The sequence below is a fragment of the Solanum stenotomum genome, chromosome 8, assembly GCF_019186545.1.
Source record: "Solanum stenotomum isolate F172 chromosome 8, ASM1918654v1, whole genome shotgun sequence".
NCBI lineage: Eukaryota > Viridiplantae > Streptophyta > Magnoliopsida > Solanales > Solanaceae > Solanum > Solanum stenotomum.
In genome coordinates this window covers 48031918-48054203 of record NC_064289.1, presented here as the reverse complement: position 1 = coordinate 48054203, position 22286 = coordinate 48031918, and the positions used below count along the sequence as shown (strand labels likewise).

Sequence of the window (22286 nt, the reverse complement as noted above, 5' to 3'; positions counted from 1 at the left end):
CAGCAAGTATTCACTTATTCCTTTTCAGTTTTATATTTCATTCTCACTTTTTCAATATATTGTTTTTGTATTTTATATATCATTATACAAAATATAACATGAAAAATCAAATGAATACAAATACAAATAATATATATATATATATATTGGAATAAATACGACTTAAGAAAGGATACAAGATTCTGAAGAAAAAAATAAATACACAGTGGAAAAAATACATGAATACAAATATGTTTCTTAATTAACTACAAATTCATTTGGCATATATATTAGAACTAGTTTTTTGACACGTGCGTTGCACGTGATTACCAATTCAGAAAATATATGTTATAGTAAATAGTATTGCTTATTTAGTGAAGATTTGAATAATAAAGTTTAGCACAAAATAATATTGCAGATTCTTTTGTGAATGTTCAATGTGGATCGTCATATATATATCTTATTCACACGGACCTATGAAGATAGTCAATGAAAATTTTTATTAGTTAAATGCAACAATGTATATATTTATTTCAATTTGATGAGGTTCAATTATCTAATTTGTCGTATCTCATGAATATTACCTTATAAATGATATTTGTTGTGTATTTTTCTTGTCATCTAACTAGATGTGCTTTGCACGTGTATTCCACGTTAAGCTATTTAGATGTCATATGAACATGTGAAGAGAACAATTACGATAACTGAGAAAACTTTCCTTTTTTTACCGAAAAAATAAAAATAAAACTTAAAAGAATATATTGTATCTGTGAAATCATATATATAATCAATTGTTCATCTTACACCCAACAAAGATAAGTTCATATACTTGTAAATGATTTTCAATTTATTCAACCAAACATAATTCGTCAAAGGAAAAATAGTAAATAAGTAAACAGAAGGTCTAATGTTCATATAGTAATAACTATTTTGAAGCAAACTTCCCGACAATCTAAATCACATAAGTAACATTGATAAATAAAGTCATTCTTTTATCTTGAGCATAAAAAAACAAATCATGACAATTCTCTAAATTTTGGAAAAAGATATTCAGAAGTATATATCTACATCACAAGAAAAATTGTTAACAAAAATAAATGAATTTATACTACATCATGTTAAGTTCATTTATTAGAGCATTACATACTAATTAATATATTAAACAAAAAATTAATATTATATCATCAAAATTATTTTCCTCAAGTACTAGAGGTTATGCAATATACCCTCTTAGGATAGATGATTTACTTCATCAGAATAGCGGTATGTCATATTCCGCTAAACTTCGAACTCACTCAACCATAACAAATCACAAAAAAAACATTTAAAATGCAAGAAGAAGAAGAGTAGAAGATTAAAAAAAATAGTGGTTGAAAAATGAGAGGAAGCCCATCTATTTATAGTCAAGGATAGTATGAACATGTATTTTTTTATGTGTCTTATCTGAAAAGTCATGACCTTTCTGAGAAGTCACAACCTTTTGAAAAATTCACAACTTATTGAAAAATTCACAACCCATTGCAAAAGTCACAACTCAATGAAAAATCACAATCCTTTGAAAAAAGCCACAACTTATCGGAAAGTCACAATTAATCGAAAAAGTTACAACTTATTGAAAAAGTCACAACTCTTTGGAATATTCACAACTCATCGAAAAATCACAACCCTTTGAAAAAAGTCACAACTTATCGAAAAAGTCACAACCTAAGTTAGGGATATTATAGTAATTTAGCATTCAAGTTAGGAGTTCATGCTTTTAAGGTAATATAGATAGATAGATAGATATAGATGAATACAAACTAATAAAGAAATACAAGTTTTATTATACAAAATACAACATGAAAACTAGAATGAATACAAATACAAATATTATACATATTGAAATGAATACGATTTAAGAAAGGAGACAAAATTCTAGAGAAAACAAATACATTATAAGAAAGGTATGTCAAATAACAGATAAAACTATAGGTGTTCAAATTTGTATTTTTTTTCTTTTTAAATTTAACAGATAATACTATAAGGGGTTGTTTGGTAGAGTGTATTAGAAAATATAATGTATGCATTAGGTGTGTGTATTAGTAGTATCTTGTTTGGTACACTTTTTCATGCCATGTATAACTAATTCAAACATTAGTTATACAGCCTATTGTGTATTAAGTTGTGTATTACTAATACGAAGGAATTCTAGGTATTAGTAATACATAGCATTTTAACACTTGCATTAGATTAGATAATTACAAAACTACCCTTAAACCCTTTTCATTTTCTTGTTGTCACAAGTTTTTATTTTTATTTTGATTTGCTTTTTAGTGTCTTTTAAATTTTTGGCGTCTTAGTAGGCTTTATGGCCTATTAATTTTTATTTTTTTAAAAAAAAATAATAATAATCTAATTTCAATATAATTTAATCAAAATTTTTACTATTGTGATGATAAATTTGATAAAAAAAATTATTTGCCAACTTTTCACAAACAAATTTTGACGCAACAGTACGACTATTTAATATTATTTTTGAAAGAAGAAGAAGAAGAAGAATGGTTAATGATGTTTTAGCAAAAAAATCTTTTTTTTATGTTCTAGCAAAGAACTTTGTTGCAAAGGAAGTGTATAAATAAATAAAGTGTGAAGGGTATTTTTGTAAAAAAAAAATTATTTAGTAGAAATTATGCAAGATTTGTTATTTCTAATACTTCAAACCAAACAATGTATAAGAAATAATGTTTGCATAACTAATGCAGACATTACTAATGCAAGCACTACTAATGCAAGCATTACTAATGCACCCTATTTTGCATTATTCTTATAACTCTACCAAACGACTCCTAAGGTATTATCATAGAGTTTTATAACAATAATTAGTTTTGAAAGACAAGGCCAAATAATGATGCATGAGAGACGTTTTTTTTTAACTAGAAATAAAACAATCACAATTTGGACAAGGAAGAGAATTTGGTGTGAAATTTGGAGTTATATGAAGAAGGAAGAGAATCACCTATTTTGGGTCTCATAATCTTTTGTAACAGAAGTAATGAAGATTTTCAGCAACTTTACCTAATTTGAAATATTCTTTCCCTTGATTTCTCTAATTTGTTATTTCTTAGTTATATTATATTAAGTTAAATAAAGAAAAATACATAAATCAACCTCATAGATGTCACACCCCGAGCCTACACCCTGGACGTGGCCGGCACTCGAAGACCATTGTTGGCCCCAAGCGAACCCTTGGTCTGGCTTACTTAACTCAGTGGAAGACAATATTCATATCAACTTAAAGAAATAATATCTTAGCCAAAATGGCAACTCAAGTCTTAAACGATACAAATGAAATGAATAAGACTAAAGAACTAACATCTGACTGTCTATGAAGCCTCTAATAACAACTGAGATAGATGTTGGGACAGACCCCATAACATCCTAATAAACTAAACTAGAAAGCAATGAAATGGATCCTCCGAAATGTAAGGAGGCTCACCAACAGACTCTGAACTACTCACTGGATCAACGATGCATCGAAATGTTGATTCTAATTACCTGTGTTTGAATCATAAGACGATGTAAGCCAACTGGCATCAGTACATTGAATGTACGAGTATGCGAGTTGGAATGCTAAAACAACATAGGCTAGAAAGAATCTGAGAGAAACTGAAGAACTTACCCGGCTCAACTCAACTCAACATGATTGAACTCATTTAAATATAAAGCAGTTTAAAAACAAGTGTAATATAAAGAAAAATTGTTTAAAAACATTATATTAACTCTGTGTGTATGTAAAAATACAAATAACTCTGAGATGTATGTAAAAATACAAATAACTGATGCATATAGAAATACAATACTTCTGTAGGAGTTTCTCTAACCGACAATCATCACATAAGAGCTATAGTGATGATACATCGATCTACCTCACGCTGCCAGCGCATCCTATACCCGAGTAAAGGTATAGGACCTGAACTACCTAATGGATCCACTAGTCTATTTCAAAAAAGATTCATCAAAAAAGTATGACCCTTTTCTACCTATGGTGGCTACATGGTTTTATGGTGACGTAAGTTATCTGAACTCATGTTCGTCCCCAATTCGGTGCTCAATACTACTCCTAAAATATACTAACTCTTATGTTATAAAAAAACATATTTCTTCTCTGATTTGAGATAAGTGCTCAAAACCTTAGTTCAAAGGCTATCTTGGAAATCTCAGTTTCCCTTCTTACTTCATTTAGACAGCTATTACTCCTTTCTAAAAACTAACCCGAAGGCTCTCTGGAAATCTCAGTTTCCGTTCTTATTTAAATGTGAAAAACATTTTAAATCTCTTTGGGAAATACTTAGTCCCCATATGCTTCTTTGAAGAAAAGAACTTCAACTTTACTCTTTACTGAGCTCAAAACTTAAGTCTTAAAACAAAGTTAAAACATTTGTGAAAGACTTTTTGAAAACTTTAAGAACTTATCTTAACTTGACTCTTGACTTTTCTTGACTTTGATCTTAACTGCCCTTGACTTGACTCTTAATTGATCCTTAAATTGAATTATGGATTCAAGGATTATGATTTGTGTTTGGAAAGACCTCATTGTCACGCCCCAAACTCGAGGGGCGCAACTGGGCTCGAGCCGACCCTGCTGAACCATTTGCTACTAGCGCATGGCAACCACACGCAATGAATAAAACAAACAAGTATATCTAGGCTTAAAACTAAGCCCTCGGCCAGCAAAGCCCTGTCAACTGATCTATAAAAGAAACAACTACTCTCAGGAGATTATACAAATAAATAGCCAACTAGCACATAAGTCCTGATTGGGTCGTCGAGGCCACCATGATATCTATACCAAAACTAAAAACAGGTATATATCAATACAATACATCAAACAACTCACAAGCTTCAACAAACCAACAACATAGGGCAGTATGGCCATAACGTAGCTATACACCCCACACACTAGTCTGCAAGCCTCTAAGAGTAGTAAAGATTAGCGAGACTGAACCCCAGCCTACCCATAAAGATATATACAACAAAAGGTAACAAACCTCTCAACTCTGGCAGCTCCAGAGGAAAGAGACTAGCCAACCGTATAAAAGTCAATCCTGCTGCTGAAGAGATCTACTCGGTCGTCTGTCAGGACCTGCATGCATGAATGCAGCGCCCTCAAGGTAATGGGGCATCAAAACAAAATAATGTACAGAGTATGAAAGGCAATAGACTATGAGGAGGTATCCTGATATACTGGAATAATCTGATAAATAAATCAAGGATAAGATAAGTGCACTGACCTGCTCCTAAATCTAAACTTATCAAAAATAATAAAACAACAACCTAACCAAGCCCCCATAAGCTCGGCAGGTACAAAACAACACACAAGACCACCTACTCAAGCCCCCATATGCCCGAAAGGTGCCAATCATCCTATATACCCCTATCGGTAGTCCCCTAGCCCCGTAGGCAGTCACATAGTCCTCTTAGGCATTAATATAGCCCCGTAGGCAACACATAGCTCTCTTAGGCATCAACATAGCTTATAGACAACTCATAGCCCTCTTAGGCAACAACATGGCCATGTAGGAAGCACATAGCCTTCTTAGGTATTAATAAAGTCATGTAGGCAATTCATAGCCCTTCTAGGCATCAATATAGCTTCGTAGGCAACTCATAGCCCTTTTAGGCATCCATATAGCCCTGTAGGCAGAACATAGCCCTTCTAGGCATAGATCACATTCCTACAACTAACCACAATAGCCCCAAGGGCAACAATAATATCCAATCGCTAAAAGCGAGCAATTTAGTTATAAGCAACCTATACAAATAGCCTCTAAGTCGTGTCCAACATAGGGACGCTACTAACTGAATAAGAATCCCGACAAGGGAGGATTATATCAACTCGAGCAGCCAACAATCAACAATTATGGCTACAAGTGTAACAAGGATAACAACCTAATTACATTACTCCTAAGCTTTAAGGAAACATGTCGTAAGTAGGGAATAGACTTAACATACTTTTTTTGCTGAATTCACGTGGCCTAACGACTTTTACTCATAACTCTCTCAATACTACAGTAAGGTAGGACCATAATCAACACACAAAAATAAAAGATACCATGACAATACGATAAAAGATATGTATTTTCGTCGCAAATTGCTATTTGCTACTTATAAAAGCTAGAGTCGATGAAATAAGGGTCTTACCTCGATCTTAAGGTCGTAATACGCCTCAAAACCTTCAAATATATCCAAACCCTTGCTGTCCCAACACTAAAGTGTGATATGCTACGAAATCGATAAAATAAATTACACCACAATGATGAACCCAACGCGTAGAACAACTTTCGTCAAGGACTTAAGTCGAGAAAATATATACTTTAGTTGATCCTAGAAATGGGTTTGTCTATTGTTTTCTGGTTCTTAGCTAAAAATGAAGAAAAGATTCGAAGAAGAAGATATATGTAAAGTTCCACCGACCTAGGGCCCCACTTCACGTGCCTGCTTGCGCAGTCCCACGAAAATGCAAATATCTCTATTCTGAAGTCGTATGAACAAATGGTTTAATGCGTTGGAAACTAGACTCGTAGACCTTCGATTCGATAGGTCGTGGGCCCCATAACTCTTTGTAGATTGGTAGAAAACCTCCGAGACATTTGACCCAAATTTCAGAGAAATCTTAAAAAAAGAACTTACGATAACTTCCGCCAACTTTTATTTTGCCACTTACTTAACTTCAAAACTTGAGATACAACCCTTGAACAATTAAAATATGGCATTCCACATCATTTTTAATTTATTACTCACCCTCCTTGTCTTTCCATGAAGATACGAGTTAATTTAGACGTTTTGAAAAGTCGGGGTATTACACTCATGATGTTTAGGAATGATTTCGAATAGCTAAACTTGAGAAAAGTTACAAAATCACCGTCTTGGAACAAGTCCGCGACGCGGATATGTTTCTAAATAAATACTCGCGAAATTAAATTTTGAAACAGAGGAGTCCGCGTCCTGTCCGCGACGTAGAATCAATTTTTGTTCACTGGGGGAACAAGTCCGCGACACGGGCTTGTTTGACGAAGTCTGCTCGACTTTTTCCTTCTTCTCTTTCCAGCCCCAATTCACCTAAACTCAAATATTTTCCTCAAATTCATTTTAGATCCCGATACCCAGCGTATGTACTCAAGATCCTAACTCAAAGTAACTCTAAAACACAACGTAAAAATCTCAGAAACTCCACAATTCAACCCAATTCAAGAACAACATTCAAATTGAAGAATTCATGTCAAGAACATCAACATTCAAACTCTTTTAGGACAAACTGCGCTGAACTAAACATGTTTGGCGTGTGGGTGAATGAACCCAATGCTATGAAAGACTCACATACCTTGTAGGATCAATTCATTGGGAATCCACCACCAAAATCGATCATTCTTGGCGAATCTTGCTTTTCTTCTTCTCCTTTCTCTTGCGTTCTTTCTCCAAAAACCCTAACTCTAATTTTCAAAATCGATCGTTCATGGCGAATCTTGCTTTTCTTCTTCTCCTTTCTCTTGCGTTCTTTCTCCAAAAACCCTAACTCTAACTTTCAAAAGCATAAATTGAACTAACTCAGTCTTGACCCCAATTATTTTACTAACAACGGATTTAATTAATTGGGTACGAAAAAGACCAAACTACCCTTTAAAAATCCGGATTGGGCATTTCTTTATTTGAACTGCCCAACTTCCAAAAGACGTAATTCACTCATTTGAACTCAGAATCGCGTAAACTCGGCAGCGTTGGAAAGATAATTCCAAGAGCTTTCCAACCATACCTGAAACTACACCTAACTCATCCTGAGCTATGAGTTATGGTCGATTGAAGTTGACCAAAATCTCAACTCTAACTCACTTAAAATTTCCAGATTTCCTTATACTTTCCTAAAATGATTATTTCAAGTTCTTAGTTTCTTTCTAGCTATTTCAAGTTGCGAGATGTTACAATAGCATACTAAAATATTGATATTTTTTAATAAATATTAAAAGTGTGGCTAAGGGGTCATATTAAATACTAAAATATTGTTTTGAAATTTTCCCAATTTTAAATTGGGAGAAACAAATTCCACAAATATGACCTTTTTTTTTTGTTTTCAAAAGAGATAACTGTCAAAAGCACCTAAACTATCCTTTTTTTGAGTTTCATACCTAAACCATTGAGAGTGTGAGTTTCATACCTAAACTATCATTTATTAGTTTGAGAAACACACTAAGTTAGGGGTGTGCAAAATCCAAACCGAAAAAAACGTTATCGGTTTATTGTTATTGAATTATTGGATTAACGATTTTTAATAGTTTTATAAAAAAGATTTATTGGGGTATCAGTTCGGTATTGGTTTTTAATATTGGGTTATAGGCTAAACCAATAACCCATTAATACTATAGTAATTTACTACTTTTACCTGTATATAAATATTAAATATTAATATCAATATCTTACTAGTTATGACTTTGTCATTTAGCCTTCAATTCATACTTTACTATGACTTCGAGTTCACAACTTCACATTATTCAAACCGTCAAAACCTAAAGTAAAAATCTTATTCCTCTTAATTTCTCTTTGTGTTACATATGTATAGTTCTTTTTCTTGTTTGTTATTATTGTTTCTATTTTTTGTGCATTTGCTTAGTTACATTATTATTTTGTCGCGTCAAATTTCTTAGAGAAGTCATATATTTGTTAGATAAGCATTTTCTTATTGGTTAAATCAAAAACTGAACTATTAAGGACCAAAATCGATACAAAACATCTTATTGGTTTGGTTATTGGTTTATCGTATTTAAAAACTGAAAACCAATAAATCGAACCAATAATACATAAAACGAACCGAACCAACCGATGCACAACCCTAACCTCAGTGGTGTGTGTAATGCACTCTTTATTTTATTTGAAAAAACCTTGACACATGACATTCCATATGGATAAAATATTTCACCTTGACAAAAATTAAATAATAAACTATTAATATTAATTAAAAATTAAAAAATTAAAGTATTAGTATCCCCATTTTTTTAAAAAAACCTAAAATTTAAATTATTTTTCTTACCCCTCAAACCACCCACTCATTCCCCCAAAAAAATTGATATTGTTTTATTTTTAAAAAATAAAAATTCTATCCCATCATATTTAACCCTCTGCTCTTAATTAATTAATTAATTTATTTATTTTTACATTTTTCTCGTTTTGTATTAGATATGTACATATATTTTTTGGTTATTGGTTTATCGTATTTAAAAATCGAAAACCAATAAATCGAACCAATAATACATAAAACGAACCGAACCGACCGATGCACACCCCTAACCTCAGTGGTGTGTGTAATGCACTCTCTTTTTTATTTGAAAAAACCTTGACACATGACATTCCACATGAATAAAATATTTCACCTTGACAAAAATTAAATAATAAACTATTAATATTAATTAAAAATTAAAAATTAAAGTATTAGTATCCCCATTTTTTTAAAACTAAAATTTAAATTATTTTTCTTACCCCACTCCACCACCTCCTCCCCACCGTACCCTCCTCCTCCACCCATCAAACCACCCACTCATTCCCCCAAAAAAATTGATATTGTTTTATTTTAAAAAAATAAAAATTCTATCCCATCATATTTAACCCTCTGCTCTTAATTTATTTATTTATTTATTTATTTTTACATTTTTCTCGTTTTGTATTAGATATGTACATATATTTTTAGAAATTTTTTTCGTGTACCGAATATAACATAAATAAAATTTATTTTAAAAAAAGTCTAGCAACAGCAAGTAAAACATATTTTCGATATGCATATATATCTAACACAAAACGAGAAAATAATTGGAAGAGGAGAATTAGGTAGAGTGGGTAGAAGTTTTTTTTTAAAAATAAAATAATATCTAAATTAGTATTTTAAGGGGGGCGGGGTGGTACAGTGAGAGAAGTGATAGAGTGGGGTAAGGAAAATATTTTACATTTAATTTTATAAAAAAATATTATTTTCTTGGGATAGTAATTTTTTAATCGTTAATTTTAACTAATACTTAATTTATTTAATTTTTTGTCAAGATGAAATATTTTGTCCATGTGGAGTATGATGTGACAATTTTTTAAAATAAAAGAGAGAGTGCATTACATACATCAGGACGAGAGTGTTATAAAATAGAGATGTGTGTTTCTCAAACTAATAAGTAATAGTTTAGGTATGGAACTTACACTCTCAATAGTTTAGGTATGAAACTAAAAAAATATATTTTTGACACTTATCTCTTTATATATATATATATATATAGTGGCGGACCTATGCAGAGGTTTGGGGGTGCCACGCCACCCCCGAACTTCGACGGAAACTCTATATATACATAGGCATATATATATAATATTTATATAAATATAAAGCGTGTCACCCACAGAACAAAATTGCCTTGTGGTGCCATGGTAGGAGGACAACTTTAGAAGGTTGATGTTGCGGGTTCGAATCCCATTTGTACCTATTCTTTTGAGAAATTTGATGCAAACGTTTTTTAAGAAAAAAAAAAAGGCTCCAAGCACTGGCACAATTTTTATTTTTATTTTTTTTATAATTGTTATTGACTTAAATTAAATTAATTACATTATTACTCCTTTGACTTTTCTTTTATTTGATTAAATACTCAATAAAAGTGTAATATCTTATTATTTACATTTTATTGATTGATTTATGATATATATCGAAAAGACAAATAATTTAATCAAATATAAAATTAATTTAATCGATAAGTTTATTTGGCACCCACGAACTCTAAATCCTGGATCCGCCACTATATATATATATATATATAAATAGAAAACCAAAATTTGCATTTTCTAAGATAATTTCGGGATTTACAATTATTGCCCTTGTAGAAACCTAAATGTCGTTATAATTGGAGAAAAAGTAAGGACATTTGAGTAAATGTATATTGTGAATTCCAAAAAAGCCCAGCCTCGGCTATAAAATACCAGACTGCATTTCCCAAACCCTAACGCTTCGCTTATTTGTTTTGCGCAGCCAAGGTTTAGCGAAGCTCTCTCTCTTCCACTTCCAAAGGTTCGATCTATCCACTTGTTTTCTGCGTACTATTCAAGTATCCAATAATATAATTGTGTTTTCTCTATGATCTTATCCTTCAATTATTAGTATTCGTTGCTTTTTATTTGAATTTGTATTGATAATTATGCTCGTCGATATGATTTTTACAGCGTACAGGTTCAGATCCGTTGATGTTGGACCGATTTTACATAACCACTTGGAAATCAATTGAATAATAAATCTACGACTATTTGCATGTTTTGAATAACTTTTTGTGAATTCTTGTTTGTTGTGATGGAGAAATGTTTTGAAAACTGCTTTTCTTAGTAGCTGTGTTGTGTGTTTGTCAAGAAAATATTTTGCTTAAACTTTGTTGTTATGGACTGTCAATAATATTCTCTTCAAGTAAAACTATACAACTGTTGTTCCATATCATTTCTATATCAACAATACATGCTCAGAAACACTATTTTTAGAATGCAAAAAATTGATCGTTCTTGTACCCTAGAATTTACATATTACAGGTCTAGTATATTTATCTTTTATGTCAGATCTAAGTTTCGCATAATTCAATATCAAGGAGAACCATTAGCCTAGAGTTTCTTTTAGAAATTATTTTTGGTATCCATGGTTGTCAAAAAAACTAATTCTTGGTTTTCTTTTTTTTGATGATCTTCAGAATCTAAGGCATTATGGGTAAGGAAAAGATTCACATCAGTATTGTGGTCATTGGCCATGTCGACTCTGGAAAGTCCACTACCACTGGTCACTTGATCTACAAGCTTGGTGGTATTGACAAGCGTGTTATTGAGAGGTTTGAGAAGGAAGCTGCTGAGATGAACAAGAGGTCATTCAAGTATGCCTGGGTGCTTGACAAACTTAAGGCTGAACGTGAGCGTGGTATCACCATTGATATTGCTTTGTGGAAGTTTGAGACCACTAAGTACTACTGCACTGTGATTGATGCCCCTGGACACAGAGACTTTATCAAGAACATGATCACTGGTACCTCCCAGGCTGACTGTGCTGTTCTCATTATTGACTCCACCACTGGTGGTTTTGAAGCTGGTATCTCTAAAGATGGTCAGACACGTGAACATGCATTGCTTGCTTTTACCCTTGGTGTCAAGCAAATGATTTGCTGCTGTAACAAGGTTTGCTTTTATTGATGGGTGGAATTAATTGTTATTTTAAGCAGGATATGTCATGCTAATTCTGTTTTTTTTTTTTCACAGATGGATGCTACCACCCCCAAGTACTCCAAGGCTAGGTATGATGAAATTGTGAAGGAAGTTTCTTCTTACCTCAAGAAGGTCGGTTACAACCCTGACAAGATCCCATTTGTCCCCATCTCCGGTTTTGAAGGAGATAACATGATTGAGAGGTCTACCAACCTTGACTGGTACAAGGGCCCAACCCTCCTTGACGCTCTTGACCAGATTAATGAGCCCAAGAGGCCATCAGACAAACCCCTCCGTCTTCCACTTCAGGATGTTTACAAGATTGGTGGTATTGGAACTGTCCCTGTTGGTCGTGTAGAGACTGGTGTGATCAAGCCTGGTATGGTTGTGACCTTTGGCCCTACTGGTTTGACAACTGAAGTCAAGTCTGTAGAGATGCACCACGAAGCTCTCCAGGAGGCACTCCCTGGCGACAATGTTGGGTTCAACGTTAAGAATGTTGCTGTTAAGGATCTAAAACGTGGTTTTGTTGCATCAAACTCCAAGGATGACCCAGCTAAGGGGGCAGCCAGCTTCACTGCCCAGGTCATCATCATGAACCATCCTGGCCAGATTGGAAATGGATATGCACCAGTGCTCGACTGCCACACTTCCCACATTGCTGTCAAGTTTGCTGAGATCTTGACCAAGATTGACAGGCGTTCAGGTAAGGAACTTGAGAAGGAGCCTAAGTTCTTGAAGAATGGTGATGCAGGTATGGTTAAGATGATTCCCACCAAGCCTATGGTTGTTGAGACCTTTGCTGAGTACCCACCATTGGGTCGTTTTGCTGTGAGGGACATGAGGCAAACTGTTGCTGTTGGTGTTGTCAAGAATGTTGACAAGAAGGACCCAACTGGTGCCAAGGTCACCAAGGCTGCCCAGAAGAAGGGAAAGTGAAGAGCACATTTGATGAGCACGGATGAAGTAGTTTTGTTTATTTGCGTCAGTTTTTTCCAATTTTGTTTTGGACGACATTTTACCAGTTTTGGATATGGCTACAGAAGGTATTGTCATGGTTCTCTAGCCTCTTTTCGAGGATAGTGGAGTAGTTGAGTAATTTGGTCCCCGACCAAATTACTTGATGGGCAATGACATATAGCTCTCTGGTGGTTGTTTCTTTACCTGGTTTTATATCACTTTATAGTCTTGATCACTGCTTAACTTATTTAACTTCATGAAATTTCGAGTATATTTCCTTCTCAGATCTTTTTCCATTTTCATGGTATTTAAATGTTTCAACATATCCGTTGTTGCTCTGAATATTTTGTGAAGAGCAAAGTAGCTGTTCCGTAAGCTATATTTGATTTTTTTTTTTTTGCTTGTTCAACCATTTGGTTAGTTACAGGTAAATATTGATTCCTCTGTCATTTGTCTTGATAGTACAATGTTTTTATGAATTATTTAACATTTCCTTTCGTAACAAAACTAAAATGTTGGAATGGTGCATAAACTGAAATTATCATTCCTCCAAATTAACGTCTAATATGCTTAGAGCTTTCTGAGTTGTTTCAGCGAAGGAAAACGCTTCCTTTCATTTTTTTTTACTTATTCATTTTGGCAAATAAAGATAATTTTATTATTTTGTTCTAATCCTTTTCTTGTTATTATTGAATACCTAAATAAAGTATGTAGTTGATTAAATATAGGTTTTCAAAGCATAGTTAATAAGATAAATATTCATTCATCTCACATTACTAGAAATTATTTGTTGTAAACTACTTTTTAAGGGAGTGACAAGTTACTATGGATGATGAAGCTATTAGCCACCAACAGATCCTGAGCCTCCTTGAGTGCTGTGAGATGTTTGCAGGCAGAATTCAACAGTCCCATTGTATGTACACCAACTTAATTCTATGGTTCCAACGTCAGCTACAAGACCTCCATTCTCCAACTACGAAATCCCTTATTTACACAAGACAACCAAGTAGTATAAGAAGAACTTTTTTGCCTAGCTTTCATATAATTTTCTCCAAGTATTTTCCTTCTTTCTTGCAAGTGTAGTTTGGCACAAACTGAAGGAAGTTAGAAAAAATTGGTCTCAATATGCTAAACACAATTGAATACAGATTAGTTCATGACCTTGAGAACAACTTAACATTATTCAGGTCCAGATGAGGGACCATCACCAGTATCCCACTAGGTCTGAACAAAAAATGAGACTAAGAAGCAACTAGAGATGTGGAAGAATGTTGATGCAAATCGAGATCATCAAGGACTTTGGAGCATTCTTCCAACTATTATGAGTTTGGAGGACTTAAAAGGAAGCATGGAAGGAAGACTTCGAAGCCACTAATATGCTTAACTGCATATTTTAATCATTCTTGTAATTTTGTTATTTTTGCTAGACAAGTATAAATAGTCTTTTAGTCTTCATATTAGAATGAACTAAGTTTGAAGATAGAAAATTATCTTCAATGACCTCTCTTGGTTACTCTAAGTAAGAATTTTCACGTAGTAAGTTCATTTCTATTCCCCTTGGATTGAAATCTAGTGATTAGTGCATTTTAATTGTTAGATTATCCCTTCTTCCTTCTTTTCTTCTTAAAGTCTATTCTCCCTCATTTTTATTTCTTCATCACATCCTTGTTATCTTATCTTACTTTTTTAAAAAAAAAATTAAATTAAATTAAATATATTGTTATTGCATCTAGATTCACATCAAATTGTCATCAGAACTTGAAAAAAGAATTGTAATCATTAGCTTTCTTCTATTAAAGAAAAAGAAAAAGAATCAGATCTGAAATCGAAACATTATTCGAATAGGTGTTGTAGGAATTTGTTGGAAATGATCTTTAAGGGATTGAATAGGAAATTTGGAAGCATTTGAAGTTGGTTTATATAAGGGGGTGTCATGGGCGGATTGGGTTGAAATAGAAATCGAGTCCAAATTTACTTTGGGCTCATATGGGTAGCCAGTAGGGCTCAAAAGGGTTAAAAATCCAGTTGGATTATGACCCGTTCAATTTGATCCGCTTAATCTCAATAATTTTAATATATTTTTATTCATCTTTTAAAATCAGAATTTGAATTTCAACTCAAGAAAATTAAAAAAACAAGTTACAATTGGATAAATAAATCTTAGAAGATATAAAATAGCTAGTATTTCATACCTTCAATATGAGAACATACATTACATGAAGGGAAAAAGGACGAATTTACCCCAAACTTTGATAAATGGTACGTCTATGCCCTCCGTTAAACTTTGGGTCCATCTCAGCCCCTGCCGTCCAATTATCGGTACACACATGCCCCTCTAACTAACGGCCCCCTCATCATGTACACATGTCTTAATCCTAATCAACTACCCGTTTGACCATTATTTTTAACACATAAACTAACAATCCGCCCCATAAACCCATACCCACCCGATTCCCTCTAAAATATCCCAAGTCAATTAAAAGACCAAAATCATCCAGATCTCGTTCCTATCTCACAATTCCTCGTTCTGTAATTTGTTTAGTCCATGGAGGAATTCTCTTCACTTCATCATCACCATCTCTCATTTCTTCCGTTACTTCTTTTTCAATCTCTATTAATTCTACACCAACTCTATTCATTTCTCCCCATTAATTTTCAATTCAATCACTACAAAATCAAAAACACAAAAAATAAAACATGATGGGTTTTAATAGACAGAAAAGGGTACCTAAAAATGTAAGTAAATCCTTTTTTGATGATTCTTGAAAAAAGTGCCGAAATAGATTTGTCAGTTGTTCTTGGTGGTGAGTTATTGCAATCTCATCCACCACGAGAAATGGTGAAATTGGACAAGATTTATAGAGAAATTCAAATTGAAGATAAATATTTTACCTATAGAATGTGGAGGTTGTTGGAATTTGAAGAATATGAAGAGGAGAAGGGAATTGATGTACTGCATGAGTAGTACAATAACCCAAAAATATGTTTTTGCAGTACAAAATAATCAAAATCCCAACAATAGAGGTTTGAAATAAATGTTGTGTTTCTTATGTAACAGGTGGCCGGCTTAGATGAGAATGCTACTCAATTCTCATTTTTCAACTCTATTGTGAGATAGGAACGAGATCTGGAAGATTTGGGTCTTTTAATTGACTTAGGATATTTTAGAGGGAATCGGGTGGGTATGGGTTTATGGGGCGGGTTGTTAGTTTATGGGTTAAAAACAATGGTCAAACGGGTAGTTGATTAGGATTAAAACACGTGTATAGGATGAGGGGACCATTAGTGAGAGGGGCATGTGTGTACCGATAATTGGACGACAAGGGCTGAAATGGACCCAAAGTATAACGGATGGCATAGACGTACCATTTATCAAAGTTCGGGGGTAAATTCGTCCTTTCTCCCTTACATGGATGCAAATAAAGAGTCGTAAAATGGATTGAAATTGAAGATTAAATTGAGCTCAATTGATGATTCTTTTAAGGGAAAACTACACAACTTTGATTAGGGAAAAGAGTAAAAAATTCTCTTCAAGTTTGATTTATTAGTTGACCTTACCCTTACCGTTAAAAGAAAATTGATCATACCCTCGCCGTTTGCAAACTTGTTACTCGTACCCTCCAAATTAACGATTACCCCTAAATCTGTAACACCCCAGAAATTTTTTGAACTAAGATTCTTACTGAGGAATTTAAAATTGCTTAAGTGTTAAGGTCACTAGATGTAGCACCTTGAGTTCCAAACAGAACTAAAGAGAGTTCATTCAAGTCATTTCTAGGTTCTTTTAAGTTTTGGGTCAACTTCAAACGACCATAACTTTCAGTACAAGATGAGTTAGGAGACCCACAAGATATCAAATGAAGTATCTCTGAGTCCTTTTTCCAACGCCACCGAGTTTGCTAATTTTTGAGTTTGTATAAGGGAGATATGCCCTTTTGAAGTCAGGCTGTCCATTTAAGGAAAGTTACCAAAAAATATGAGGGGTATTTTAGTCTTTTCCTTACCCCCACTTATTCTAAACGCGAATTACACCCAATTAAGGGTCTAAACTGATTAGAATCAGTTTCATTCATCCCAAAAAGCGTTTAGGATTTTAGAGAGAAGATTCAAGAGGAGAAAAAGTTCAAAGTTTCAAGTGTTCGTTCAAGAAATTCAATATTTTGCCAAGAACCTAGTTCTTTGAGGTATGTAAGTTTCCATAGTGTTGGGTTCGTTCACTCACACGCCAAACATGTTATTTTCAGCATAATTTCATTCTCAAAAGTTGAAGGATTGAGTTCTTGATAAGTGTTCTTGAAGTTCATTCTAAATCTTGTTTTGTTGGGGTTTTGATGAATTCTTGAGATGAAAGTTAGTGATTTGAGTATTGTTTTGAGTAGATTAGTGTGTACTTAGGTTGGGTAATTGAATGTAAGGAAAACTTGAGAAAAGAAATCGATTAAACAAGTGATTTAGGATTAGAAAATGAGAGACGAAATTCGTCAGATTGTTCTGGGTGAAGGCTGGGGCGGCGCATCCCAGCAGTGCGCCAGGTTGCTGCCTCTGAAGTTAGGGGATGACGCCCCATGCCAGCAGCGCACCAGGGTCGCCTGCCTCCACTCCTTTTTCGTCGGTTATCCTGTTTGAGTCCCTTTTAAGTGTACCTTCACTCCCTTTGATTCTAACTACTCTAAACTACTTCTAAACACCTAGAAATCATTCATAACATGAATCATAACCTTGAATTCATAATTCAAATTCAAGGTAGAGTTAAGAATTAAGTCTTGAGAGTTCATTCGAACATTTCAAGAAAGTCCCTTTAAGTCTTTTTGAGGAGTCTTCTACAATTTCTAATAACTTGTTTCAAGACTTGAACAAGTGAGTATGAGAGTGAGGAGAATGTATTCATGAGTTTACTTTATCATCACGAGATCGTTCATATCATAAACCATAACTCTTGAATTCAAAATTCACATTCAAAAGAAAGTTAGGAGTAGAGTTCAAGAAAGCTTTTAAGTTCAATTGTGAATCCTTTGAGATCAACTATCGATTTGAACTAAATTTTGAGAAAGTAAGTATGAGAATGAGAGGAGTCGTCTACAGGAGTTCCATATTGTTGTGGAGACCCTCGAGTCGAGTTGTTCATGCTTATAAATTCCACAAGAACTCCATAATTTTAGTATCTTTGAGAGGAGTGGTATCTTTAAGTTCTAAGTCTTGAGTATTGAGTTCATAATCCTTTTGAGAATATATTGCTAATCATGGGACTATTACATGTCACCCATGAAGTCCTTGAGTTGTTCATACCCATAACTCCGCATGAACCCTATAAGTCGAGCAATCTTGAGATGAGAAGTATCTTTGAGTCCTTGAGTTGAGTAGTTCATGCTCATAATTCTGCATGAACCCTCTGAGTCGAGCATTCTTGAAATGAGTACTATCATTGAAGTTCTTGAGTTCCGAGTATTGAGTTTTATCTATGGTTATTGAAAACCTTGAATTGAGTCATTCACATCCATAATTCGACATAAACCCTATTTTAAGAAGTTTTTTTACAAATTGTTTTAAAGACTTGAGCACTGAGTTGAGTAAGAGTAAAAATGAAGTTCATTTTCTTTAAAAGAGTATATGGGAACTAAGTGTTCCTAAAGACTAAATGTTTTCACATTTAAGCAAGAGAGGAAACACCAATTTTCAAGAGTGCCTTTGAGCTAGTTTTTGAGTAATTATCTCAAACCACAAAAAGAGTTATGTTTTTAAACATATGAGCTAGTTACATTTTGGGAGTAGTATTGAGCACCGATTTGGGGACGAGTTTGAGTTAAGATAATTCAAGGTCTCCATAAACCGTGTAGCCAGCATGGGTAGAAAATGGTCATACTTTTTAGATGATTCCTTAATTCTTTTAGCATAGACTAGTGGATCCACTTAGTAGTTAGGTTCTATACCCCCAACAAGGTATAGGACGGCCCTGGCAGCGTGAGGCAAAATGGTGTATCATCACATAACTCATAGTGATGGTTGTCGGTTAGAGAAACTTCCACAGAGATATTTTGTATTCTTATATACACAGAGTTATATTGTATTTTTATATACAAACTGAGTTGTTATTGTATTTTTCAATACATTGAGTTGCTTTCTACTATTTTAAAAGCTTTCCATCTATTGCATTTGTATTTTTGTTTTATATTGAGTTGAGTATCCATAAGTTGAGTATCCAGAGTTGAGTATCCAGAAGTTGAATATCCAAAGTTGAGTACCCAGAGTCGAGTATCTTATAAATGAGTTAAGCCTTATTTCACTGAGTTGAATACCTTATAATTGAGTTGATCCTTATTTCACTGAGTTGAATACCTTATAATTGAGTTGACCCTTATTTCACTGAGTTGAATATCTTATCATTGAGTTGAGCCCTATTTTCTCTAAGTTGAGTTGAACTATGTTTATTTGAGTTGAGTGAGTTGAGAAGAGGTAAGTATGTTTCTATTCCACCAGTTCAAGCTGATGTTATGCTTTAGAATTCCCCTTACATGCTCGTACATTCCATGTACTAAGCCATTTGTCCTGTATCATTTCATTATGTATATACATGTACTCAGGATCATCAACAGACGTTTCGTTGATACCACATGCAGTTTGAGTTAGCTATGGTGAGCATCCTGACTTCCAGAGGATTCCACTTGTACTTTCAGTTATATCAGTTGTTAGGATGTCGTGGGTCTTGTCCCGACTTCCATCTTTGTCAGTTAGAGGCTTCATAGAAAGACAGTAGAGTTTTAGAAGTTTGTTAATTTATTTTGTTAAATGTTTTAAAGATTTAATTTGCTTATTTTTTGGCAAATTGAATATATTATTTTTATTCAGAGTTATTTATTTGAGTTAAAGATTTGAAATTGAGTTCAATGAATTTTATTCAGTTTCAAGCTTTGTATGCTTGAATTAGTCTTCTGGTTGTAGTCAGCCATGATGAGGGTTCGCTTGGGAACCAGCAATGGTTCTCCAGTGCCGACCACGTTCAGGGTGTAGGCTCGAGTCGTGACAAAATCGACCTCAAATCCATAATTTCAATTTAAATTACCCATTTAAAACTGATTCCCTCTTTTAATTTGGACCCGATCCACTAAATTAAATAACATTGGTGAAACTTCAAACTTTCTCCTCCCATTGTTGTCAAAAATAGAGATTTTGCACACTGATGTACAACTCAATGTACATAAACCAACAAAAATTAAAAAAACACCATTAGAGGGAAATGGAAAGCTACTGCCATGGTTCCATAAATTGTTTTTTGCATAGATAATGATGAAATCAATGAGAAAACACCATTAGAGTATTTGGTGGTATTTCCTTGTACTCTGGAAACTCCTTGAGCGCTCCCAAATTGCCAGTGGTTTATTCTGGTGACAAATACTATTATCTTGGAAAGCTAGATCCTAAAAAATCATCAGTAAAATTATTTTGTACATAAAGGGAGGAGACACTAGAGTTGAGAAAGGGAGTGCAGTGAAGCAAACGAGTGGGATCAGGATAATTTGACAGACTTCAATGAAGAACTTATTGTAGCACATCGTCTCTCGACAATGATGGTCAATCAAAAAGCAGGAGGCCAAAACCCTTCAGCCTTTCACTGTTCCACCCCATCTTCTTCTACTCTTTATTTTCTCCTATATTCTCTGCTTTCAGTCTCTCAATTTTTTCGCCATTTATTTGATTTAAGAAACCCCTGTTGACACTCAATTTTGTCCCACCTCTTCTCTAATTTATTTCTTTGCGCGTCCTAGTCATTAATAATCTACTTTTAGGTGTTGTTAAATTTTTACTGTATTGTTACTTTTACAAATATTTTATCGTCGTATTTTTAGTGTGTTAATATATGTATTGGTCAAATTATTAAGATAAGGAAGCCCAAAGAAATTATTTTGAGAAGGGAATTCGCCCAAAAAAAAAATAAGGCCCAAACAAGACCAAATTTCAGCCCCTTTCTTATGTGAAAATCTGATCAAACTACAGATTTTCAGCCCCATTTTAATGTCAAATTTGCCTAAAATAGAAGGAAAAATGACAGAAATCTCACATTTTAGTTTACTTATTACCATTATCCCTTATAAGTTTTACAAATCTACAAAATCTCTCATTTTTGCGCATCAGATTAGTGTATCAGCGCTTATATTATTGTATCTCGCACATTAGATTAATGTATCAGCGCTTATATTATTGTATCTCGCGCATCAGATTAATGTATCAGAGCTATATAAGTGCTAATAAATGCGCGAGATACAATAATATAATCGCTGATACATTAATCTGATGCATGAGATACAATAATATAAGCGCTGATACATTAATGTGATGCGCGAGATACAATAATCTAAGCGCTGATACATTAATCTGATGCGTGAGATACAATAATATAAGCGTTGATACACTAATCTGATGTGCGAAAATGAGGGATTTCTGTAATTATAAACTTTTAAGAGATAAATTGTAATTTTACCTTAAAAGTATGTGATTTCTGTAATTTGCCCAAAATAGAACCCATTGTAATGACTCATTATGCTACAATACATCAGCCCACAACCCTTTCACTCAAATAAACATAATACTAGGTTATCTCTATGTGTAGCACCGCTCCTCTCTCTCCATTTCAAGCAAATCTATTGACTTCTTTCACCATTTGACAGAAGTTGTCGCCATTTTTCGTGCAAACTTGGAAAATGTCAGACGTGTCTTCGGGTGTGTTTGGTATGAAGGAAAATATTTTTCGAAAAATGTTTTCCAATTTTCTCATGTTTGGTTGGGTTAAATGTTTTGGAAAATGTTTTCCAAATTAACTCATTTTCTTCAAATTTAAGGAAAATGACTTCCCTTCAAAACTTAAGGAAAACATTTTCCAAAACTATTTTCCAACTTCAAATTACAATTACTTTTTTGTTGAAAAAATCAATTTATTTTGTCTCTACCCTAAAACTACCCCCTCCCCTCCCTCCCCAAAATAATAATTTTAAAGCTTGTTTTTAAATTTGATTTTTTTAACCCACCCTCACCCCTACACCCACCCCCTCCCAAAAAAAATATTAAAAATTGTTTTTTAAAAGATATTTCTAATTTCAATTTTTTATTTTTTTACCCCCACCCACTACCCTCGC

General features: G+C 33.6%; 2 protein-coding genes across 2 annotated transcripts in view; both read left to right on the top strand.

Annotated features, from left to right (window-relative positions):
- The window catches only part of LOC125872833 (ATP synthase subunit d, mitochondrial), a 739546-nt gene that overhangs the window by 536071 nt on the left and 181189 nt on the right, over positions 1-22286 (top strand). The gene's annotated exons all lie outside the window — the stretch shown is intronic.
- Positions 10937-13445, top strand: LOC125872830 (elongation factor 1-alpha). Its single transcript, XM_049553628.1, has 3 exons — positions 10937-11038; positions 11700-12174; positions 12256-13445. Exons 2-3 carry the CDS (start codon positions 11713-11715, stop codon positions 13138-13140), a joined length of 1347 nt encoding a protein of 448 aa, XP_049409585.1. The 5' UTR covers positions 10937-11038; positions 11700-11712; the 3' UTR covers positions 13141-13445.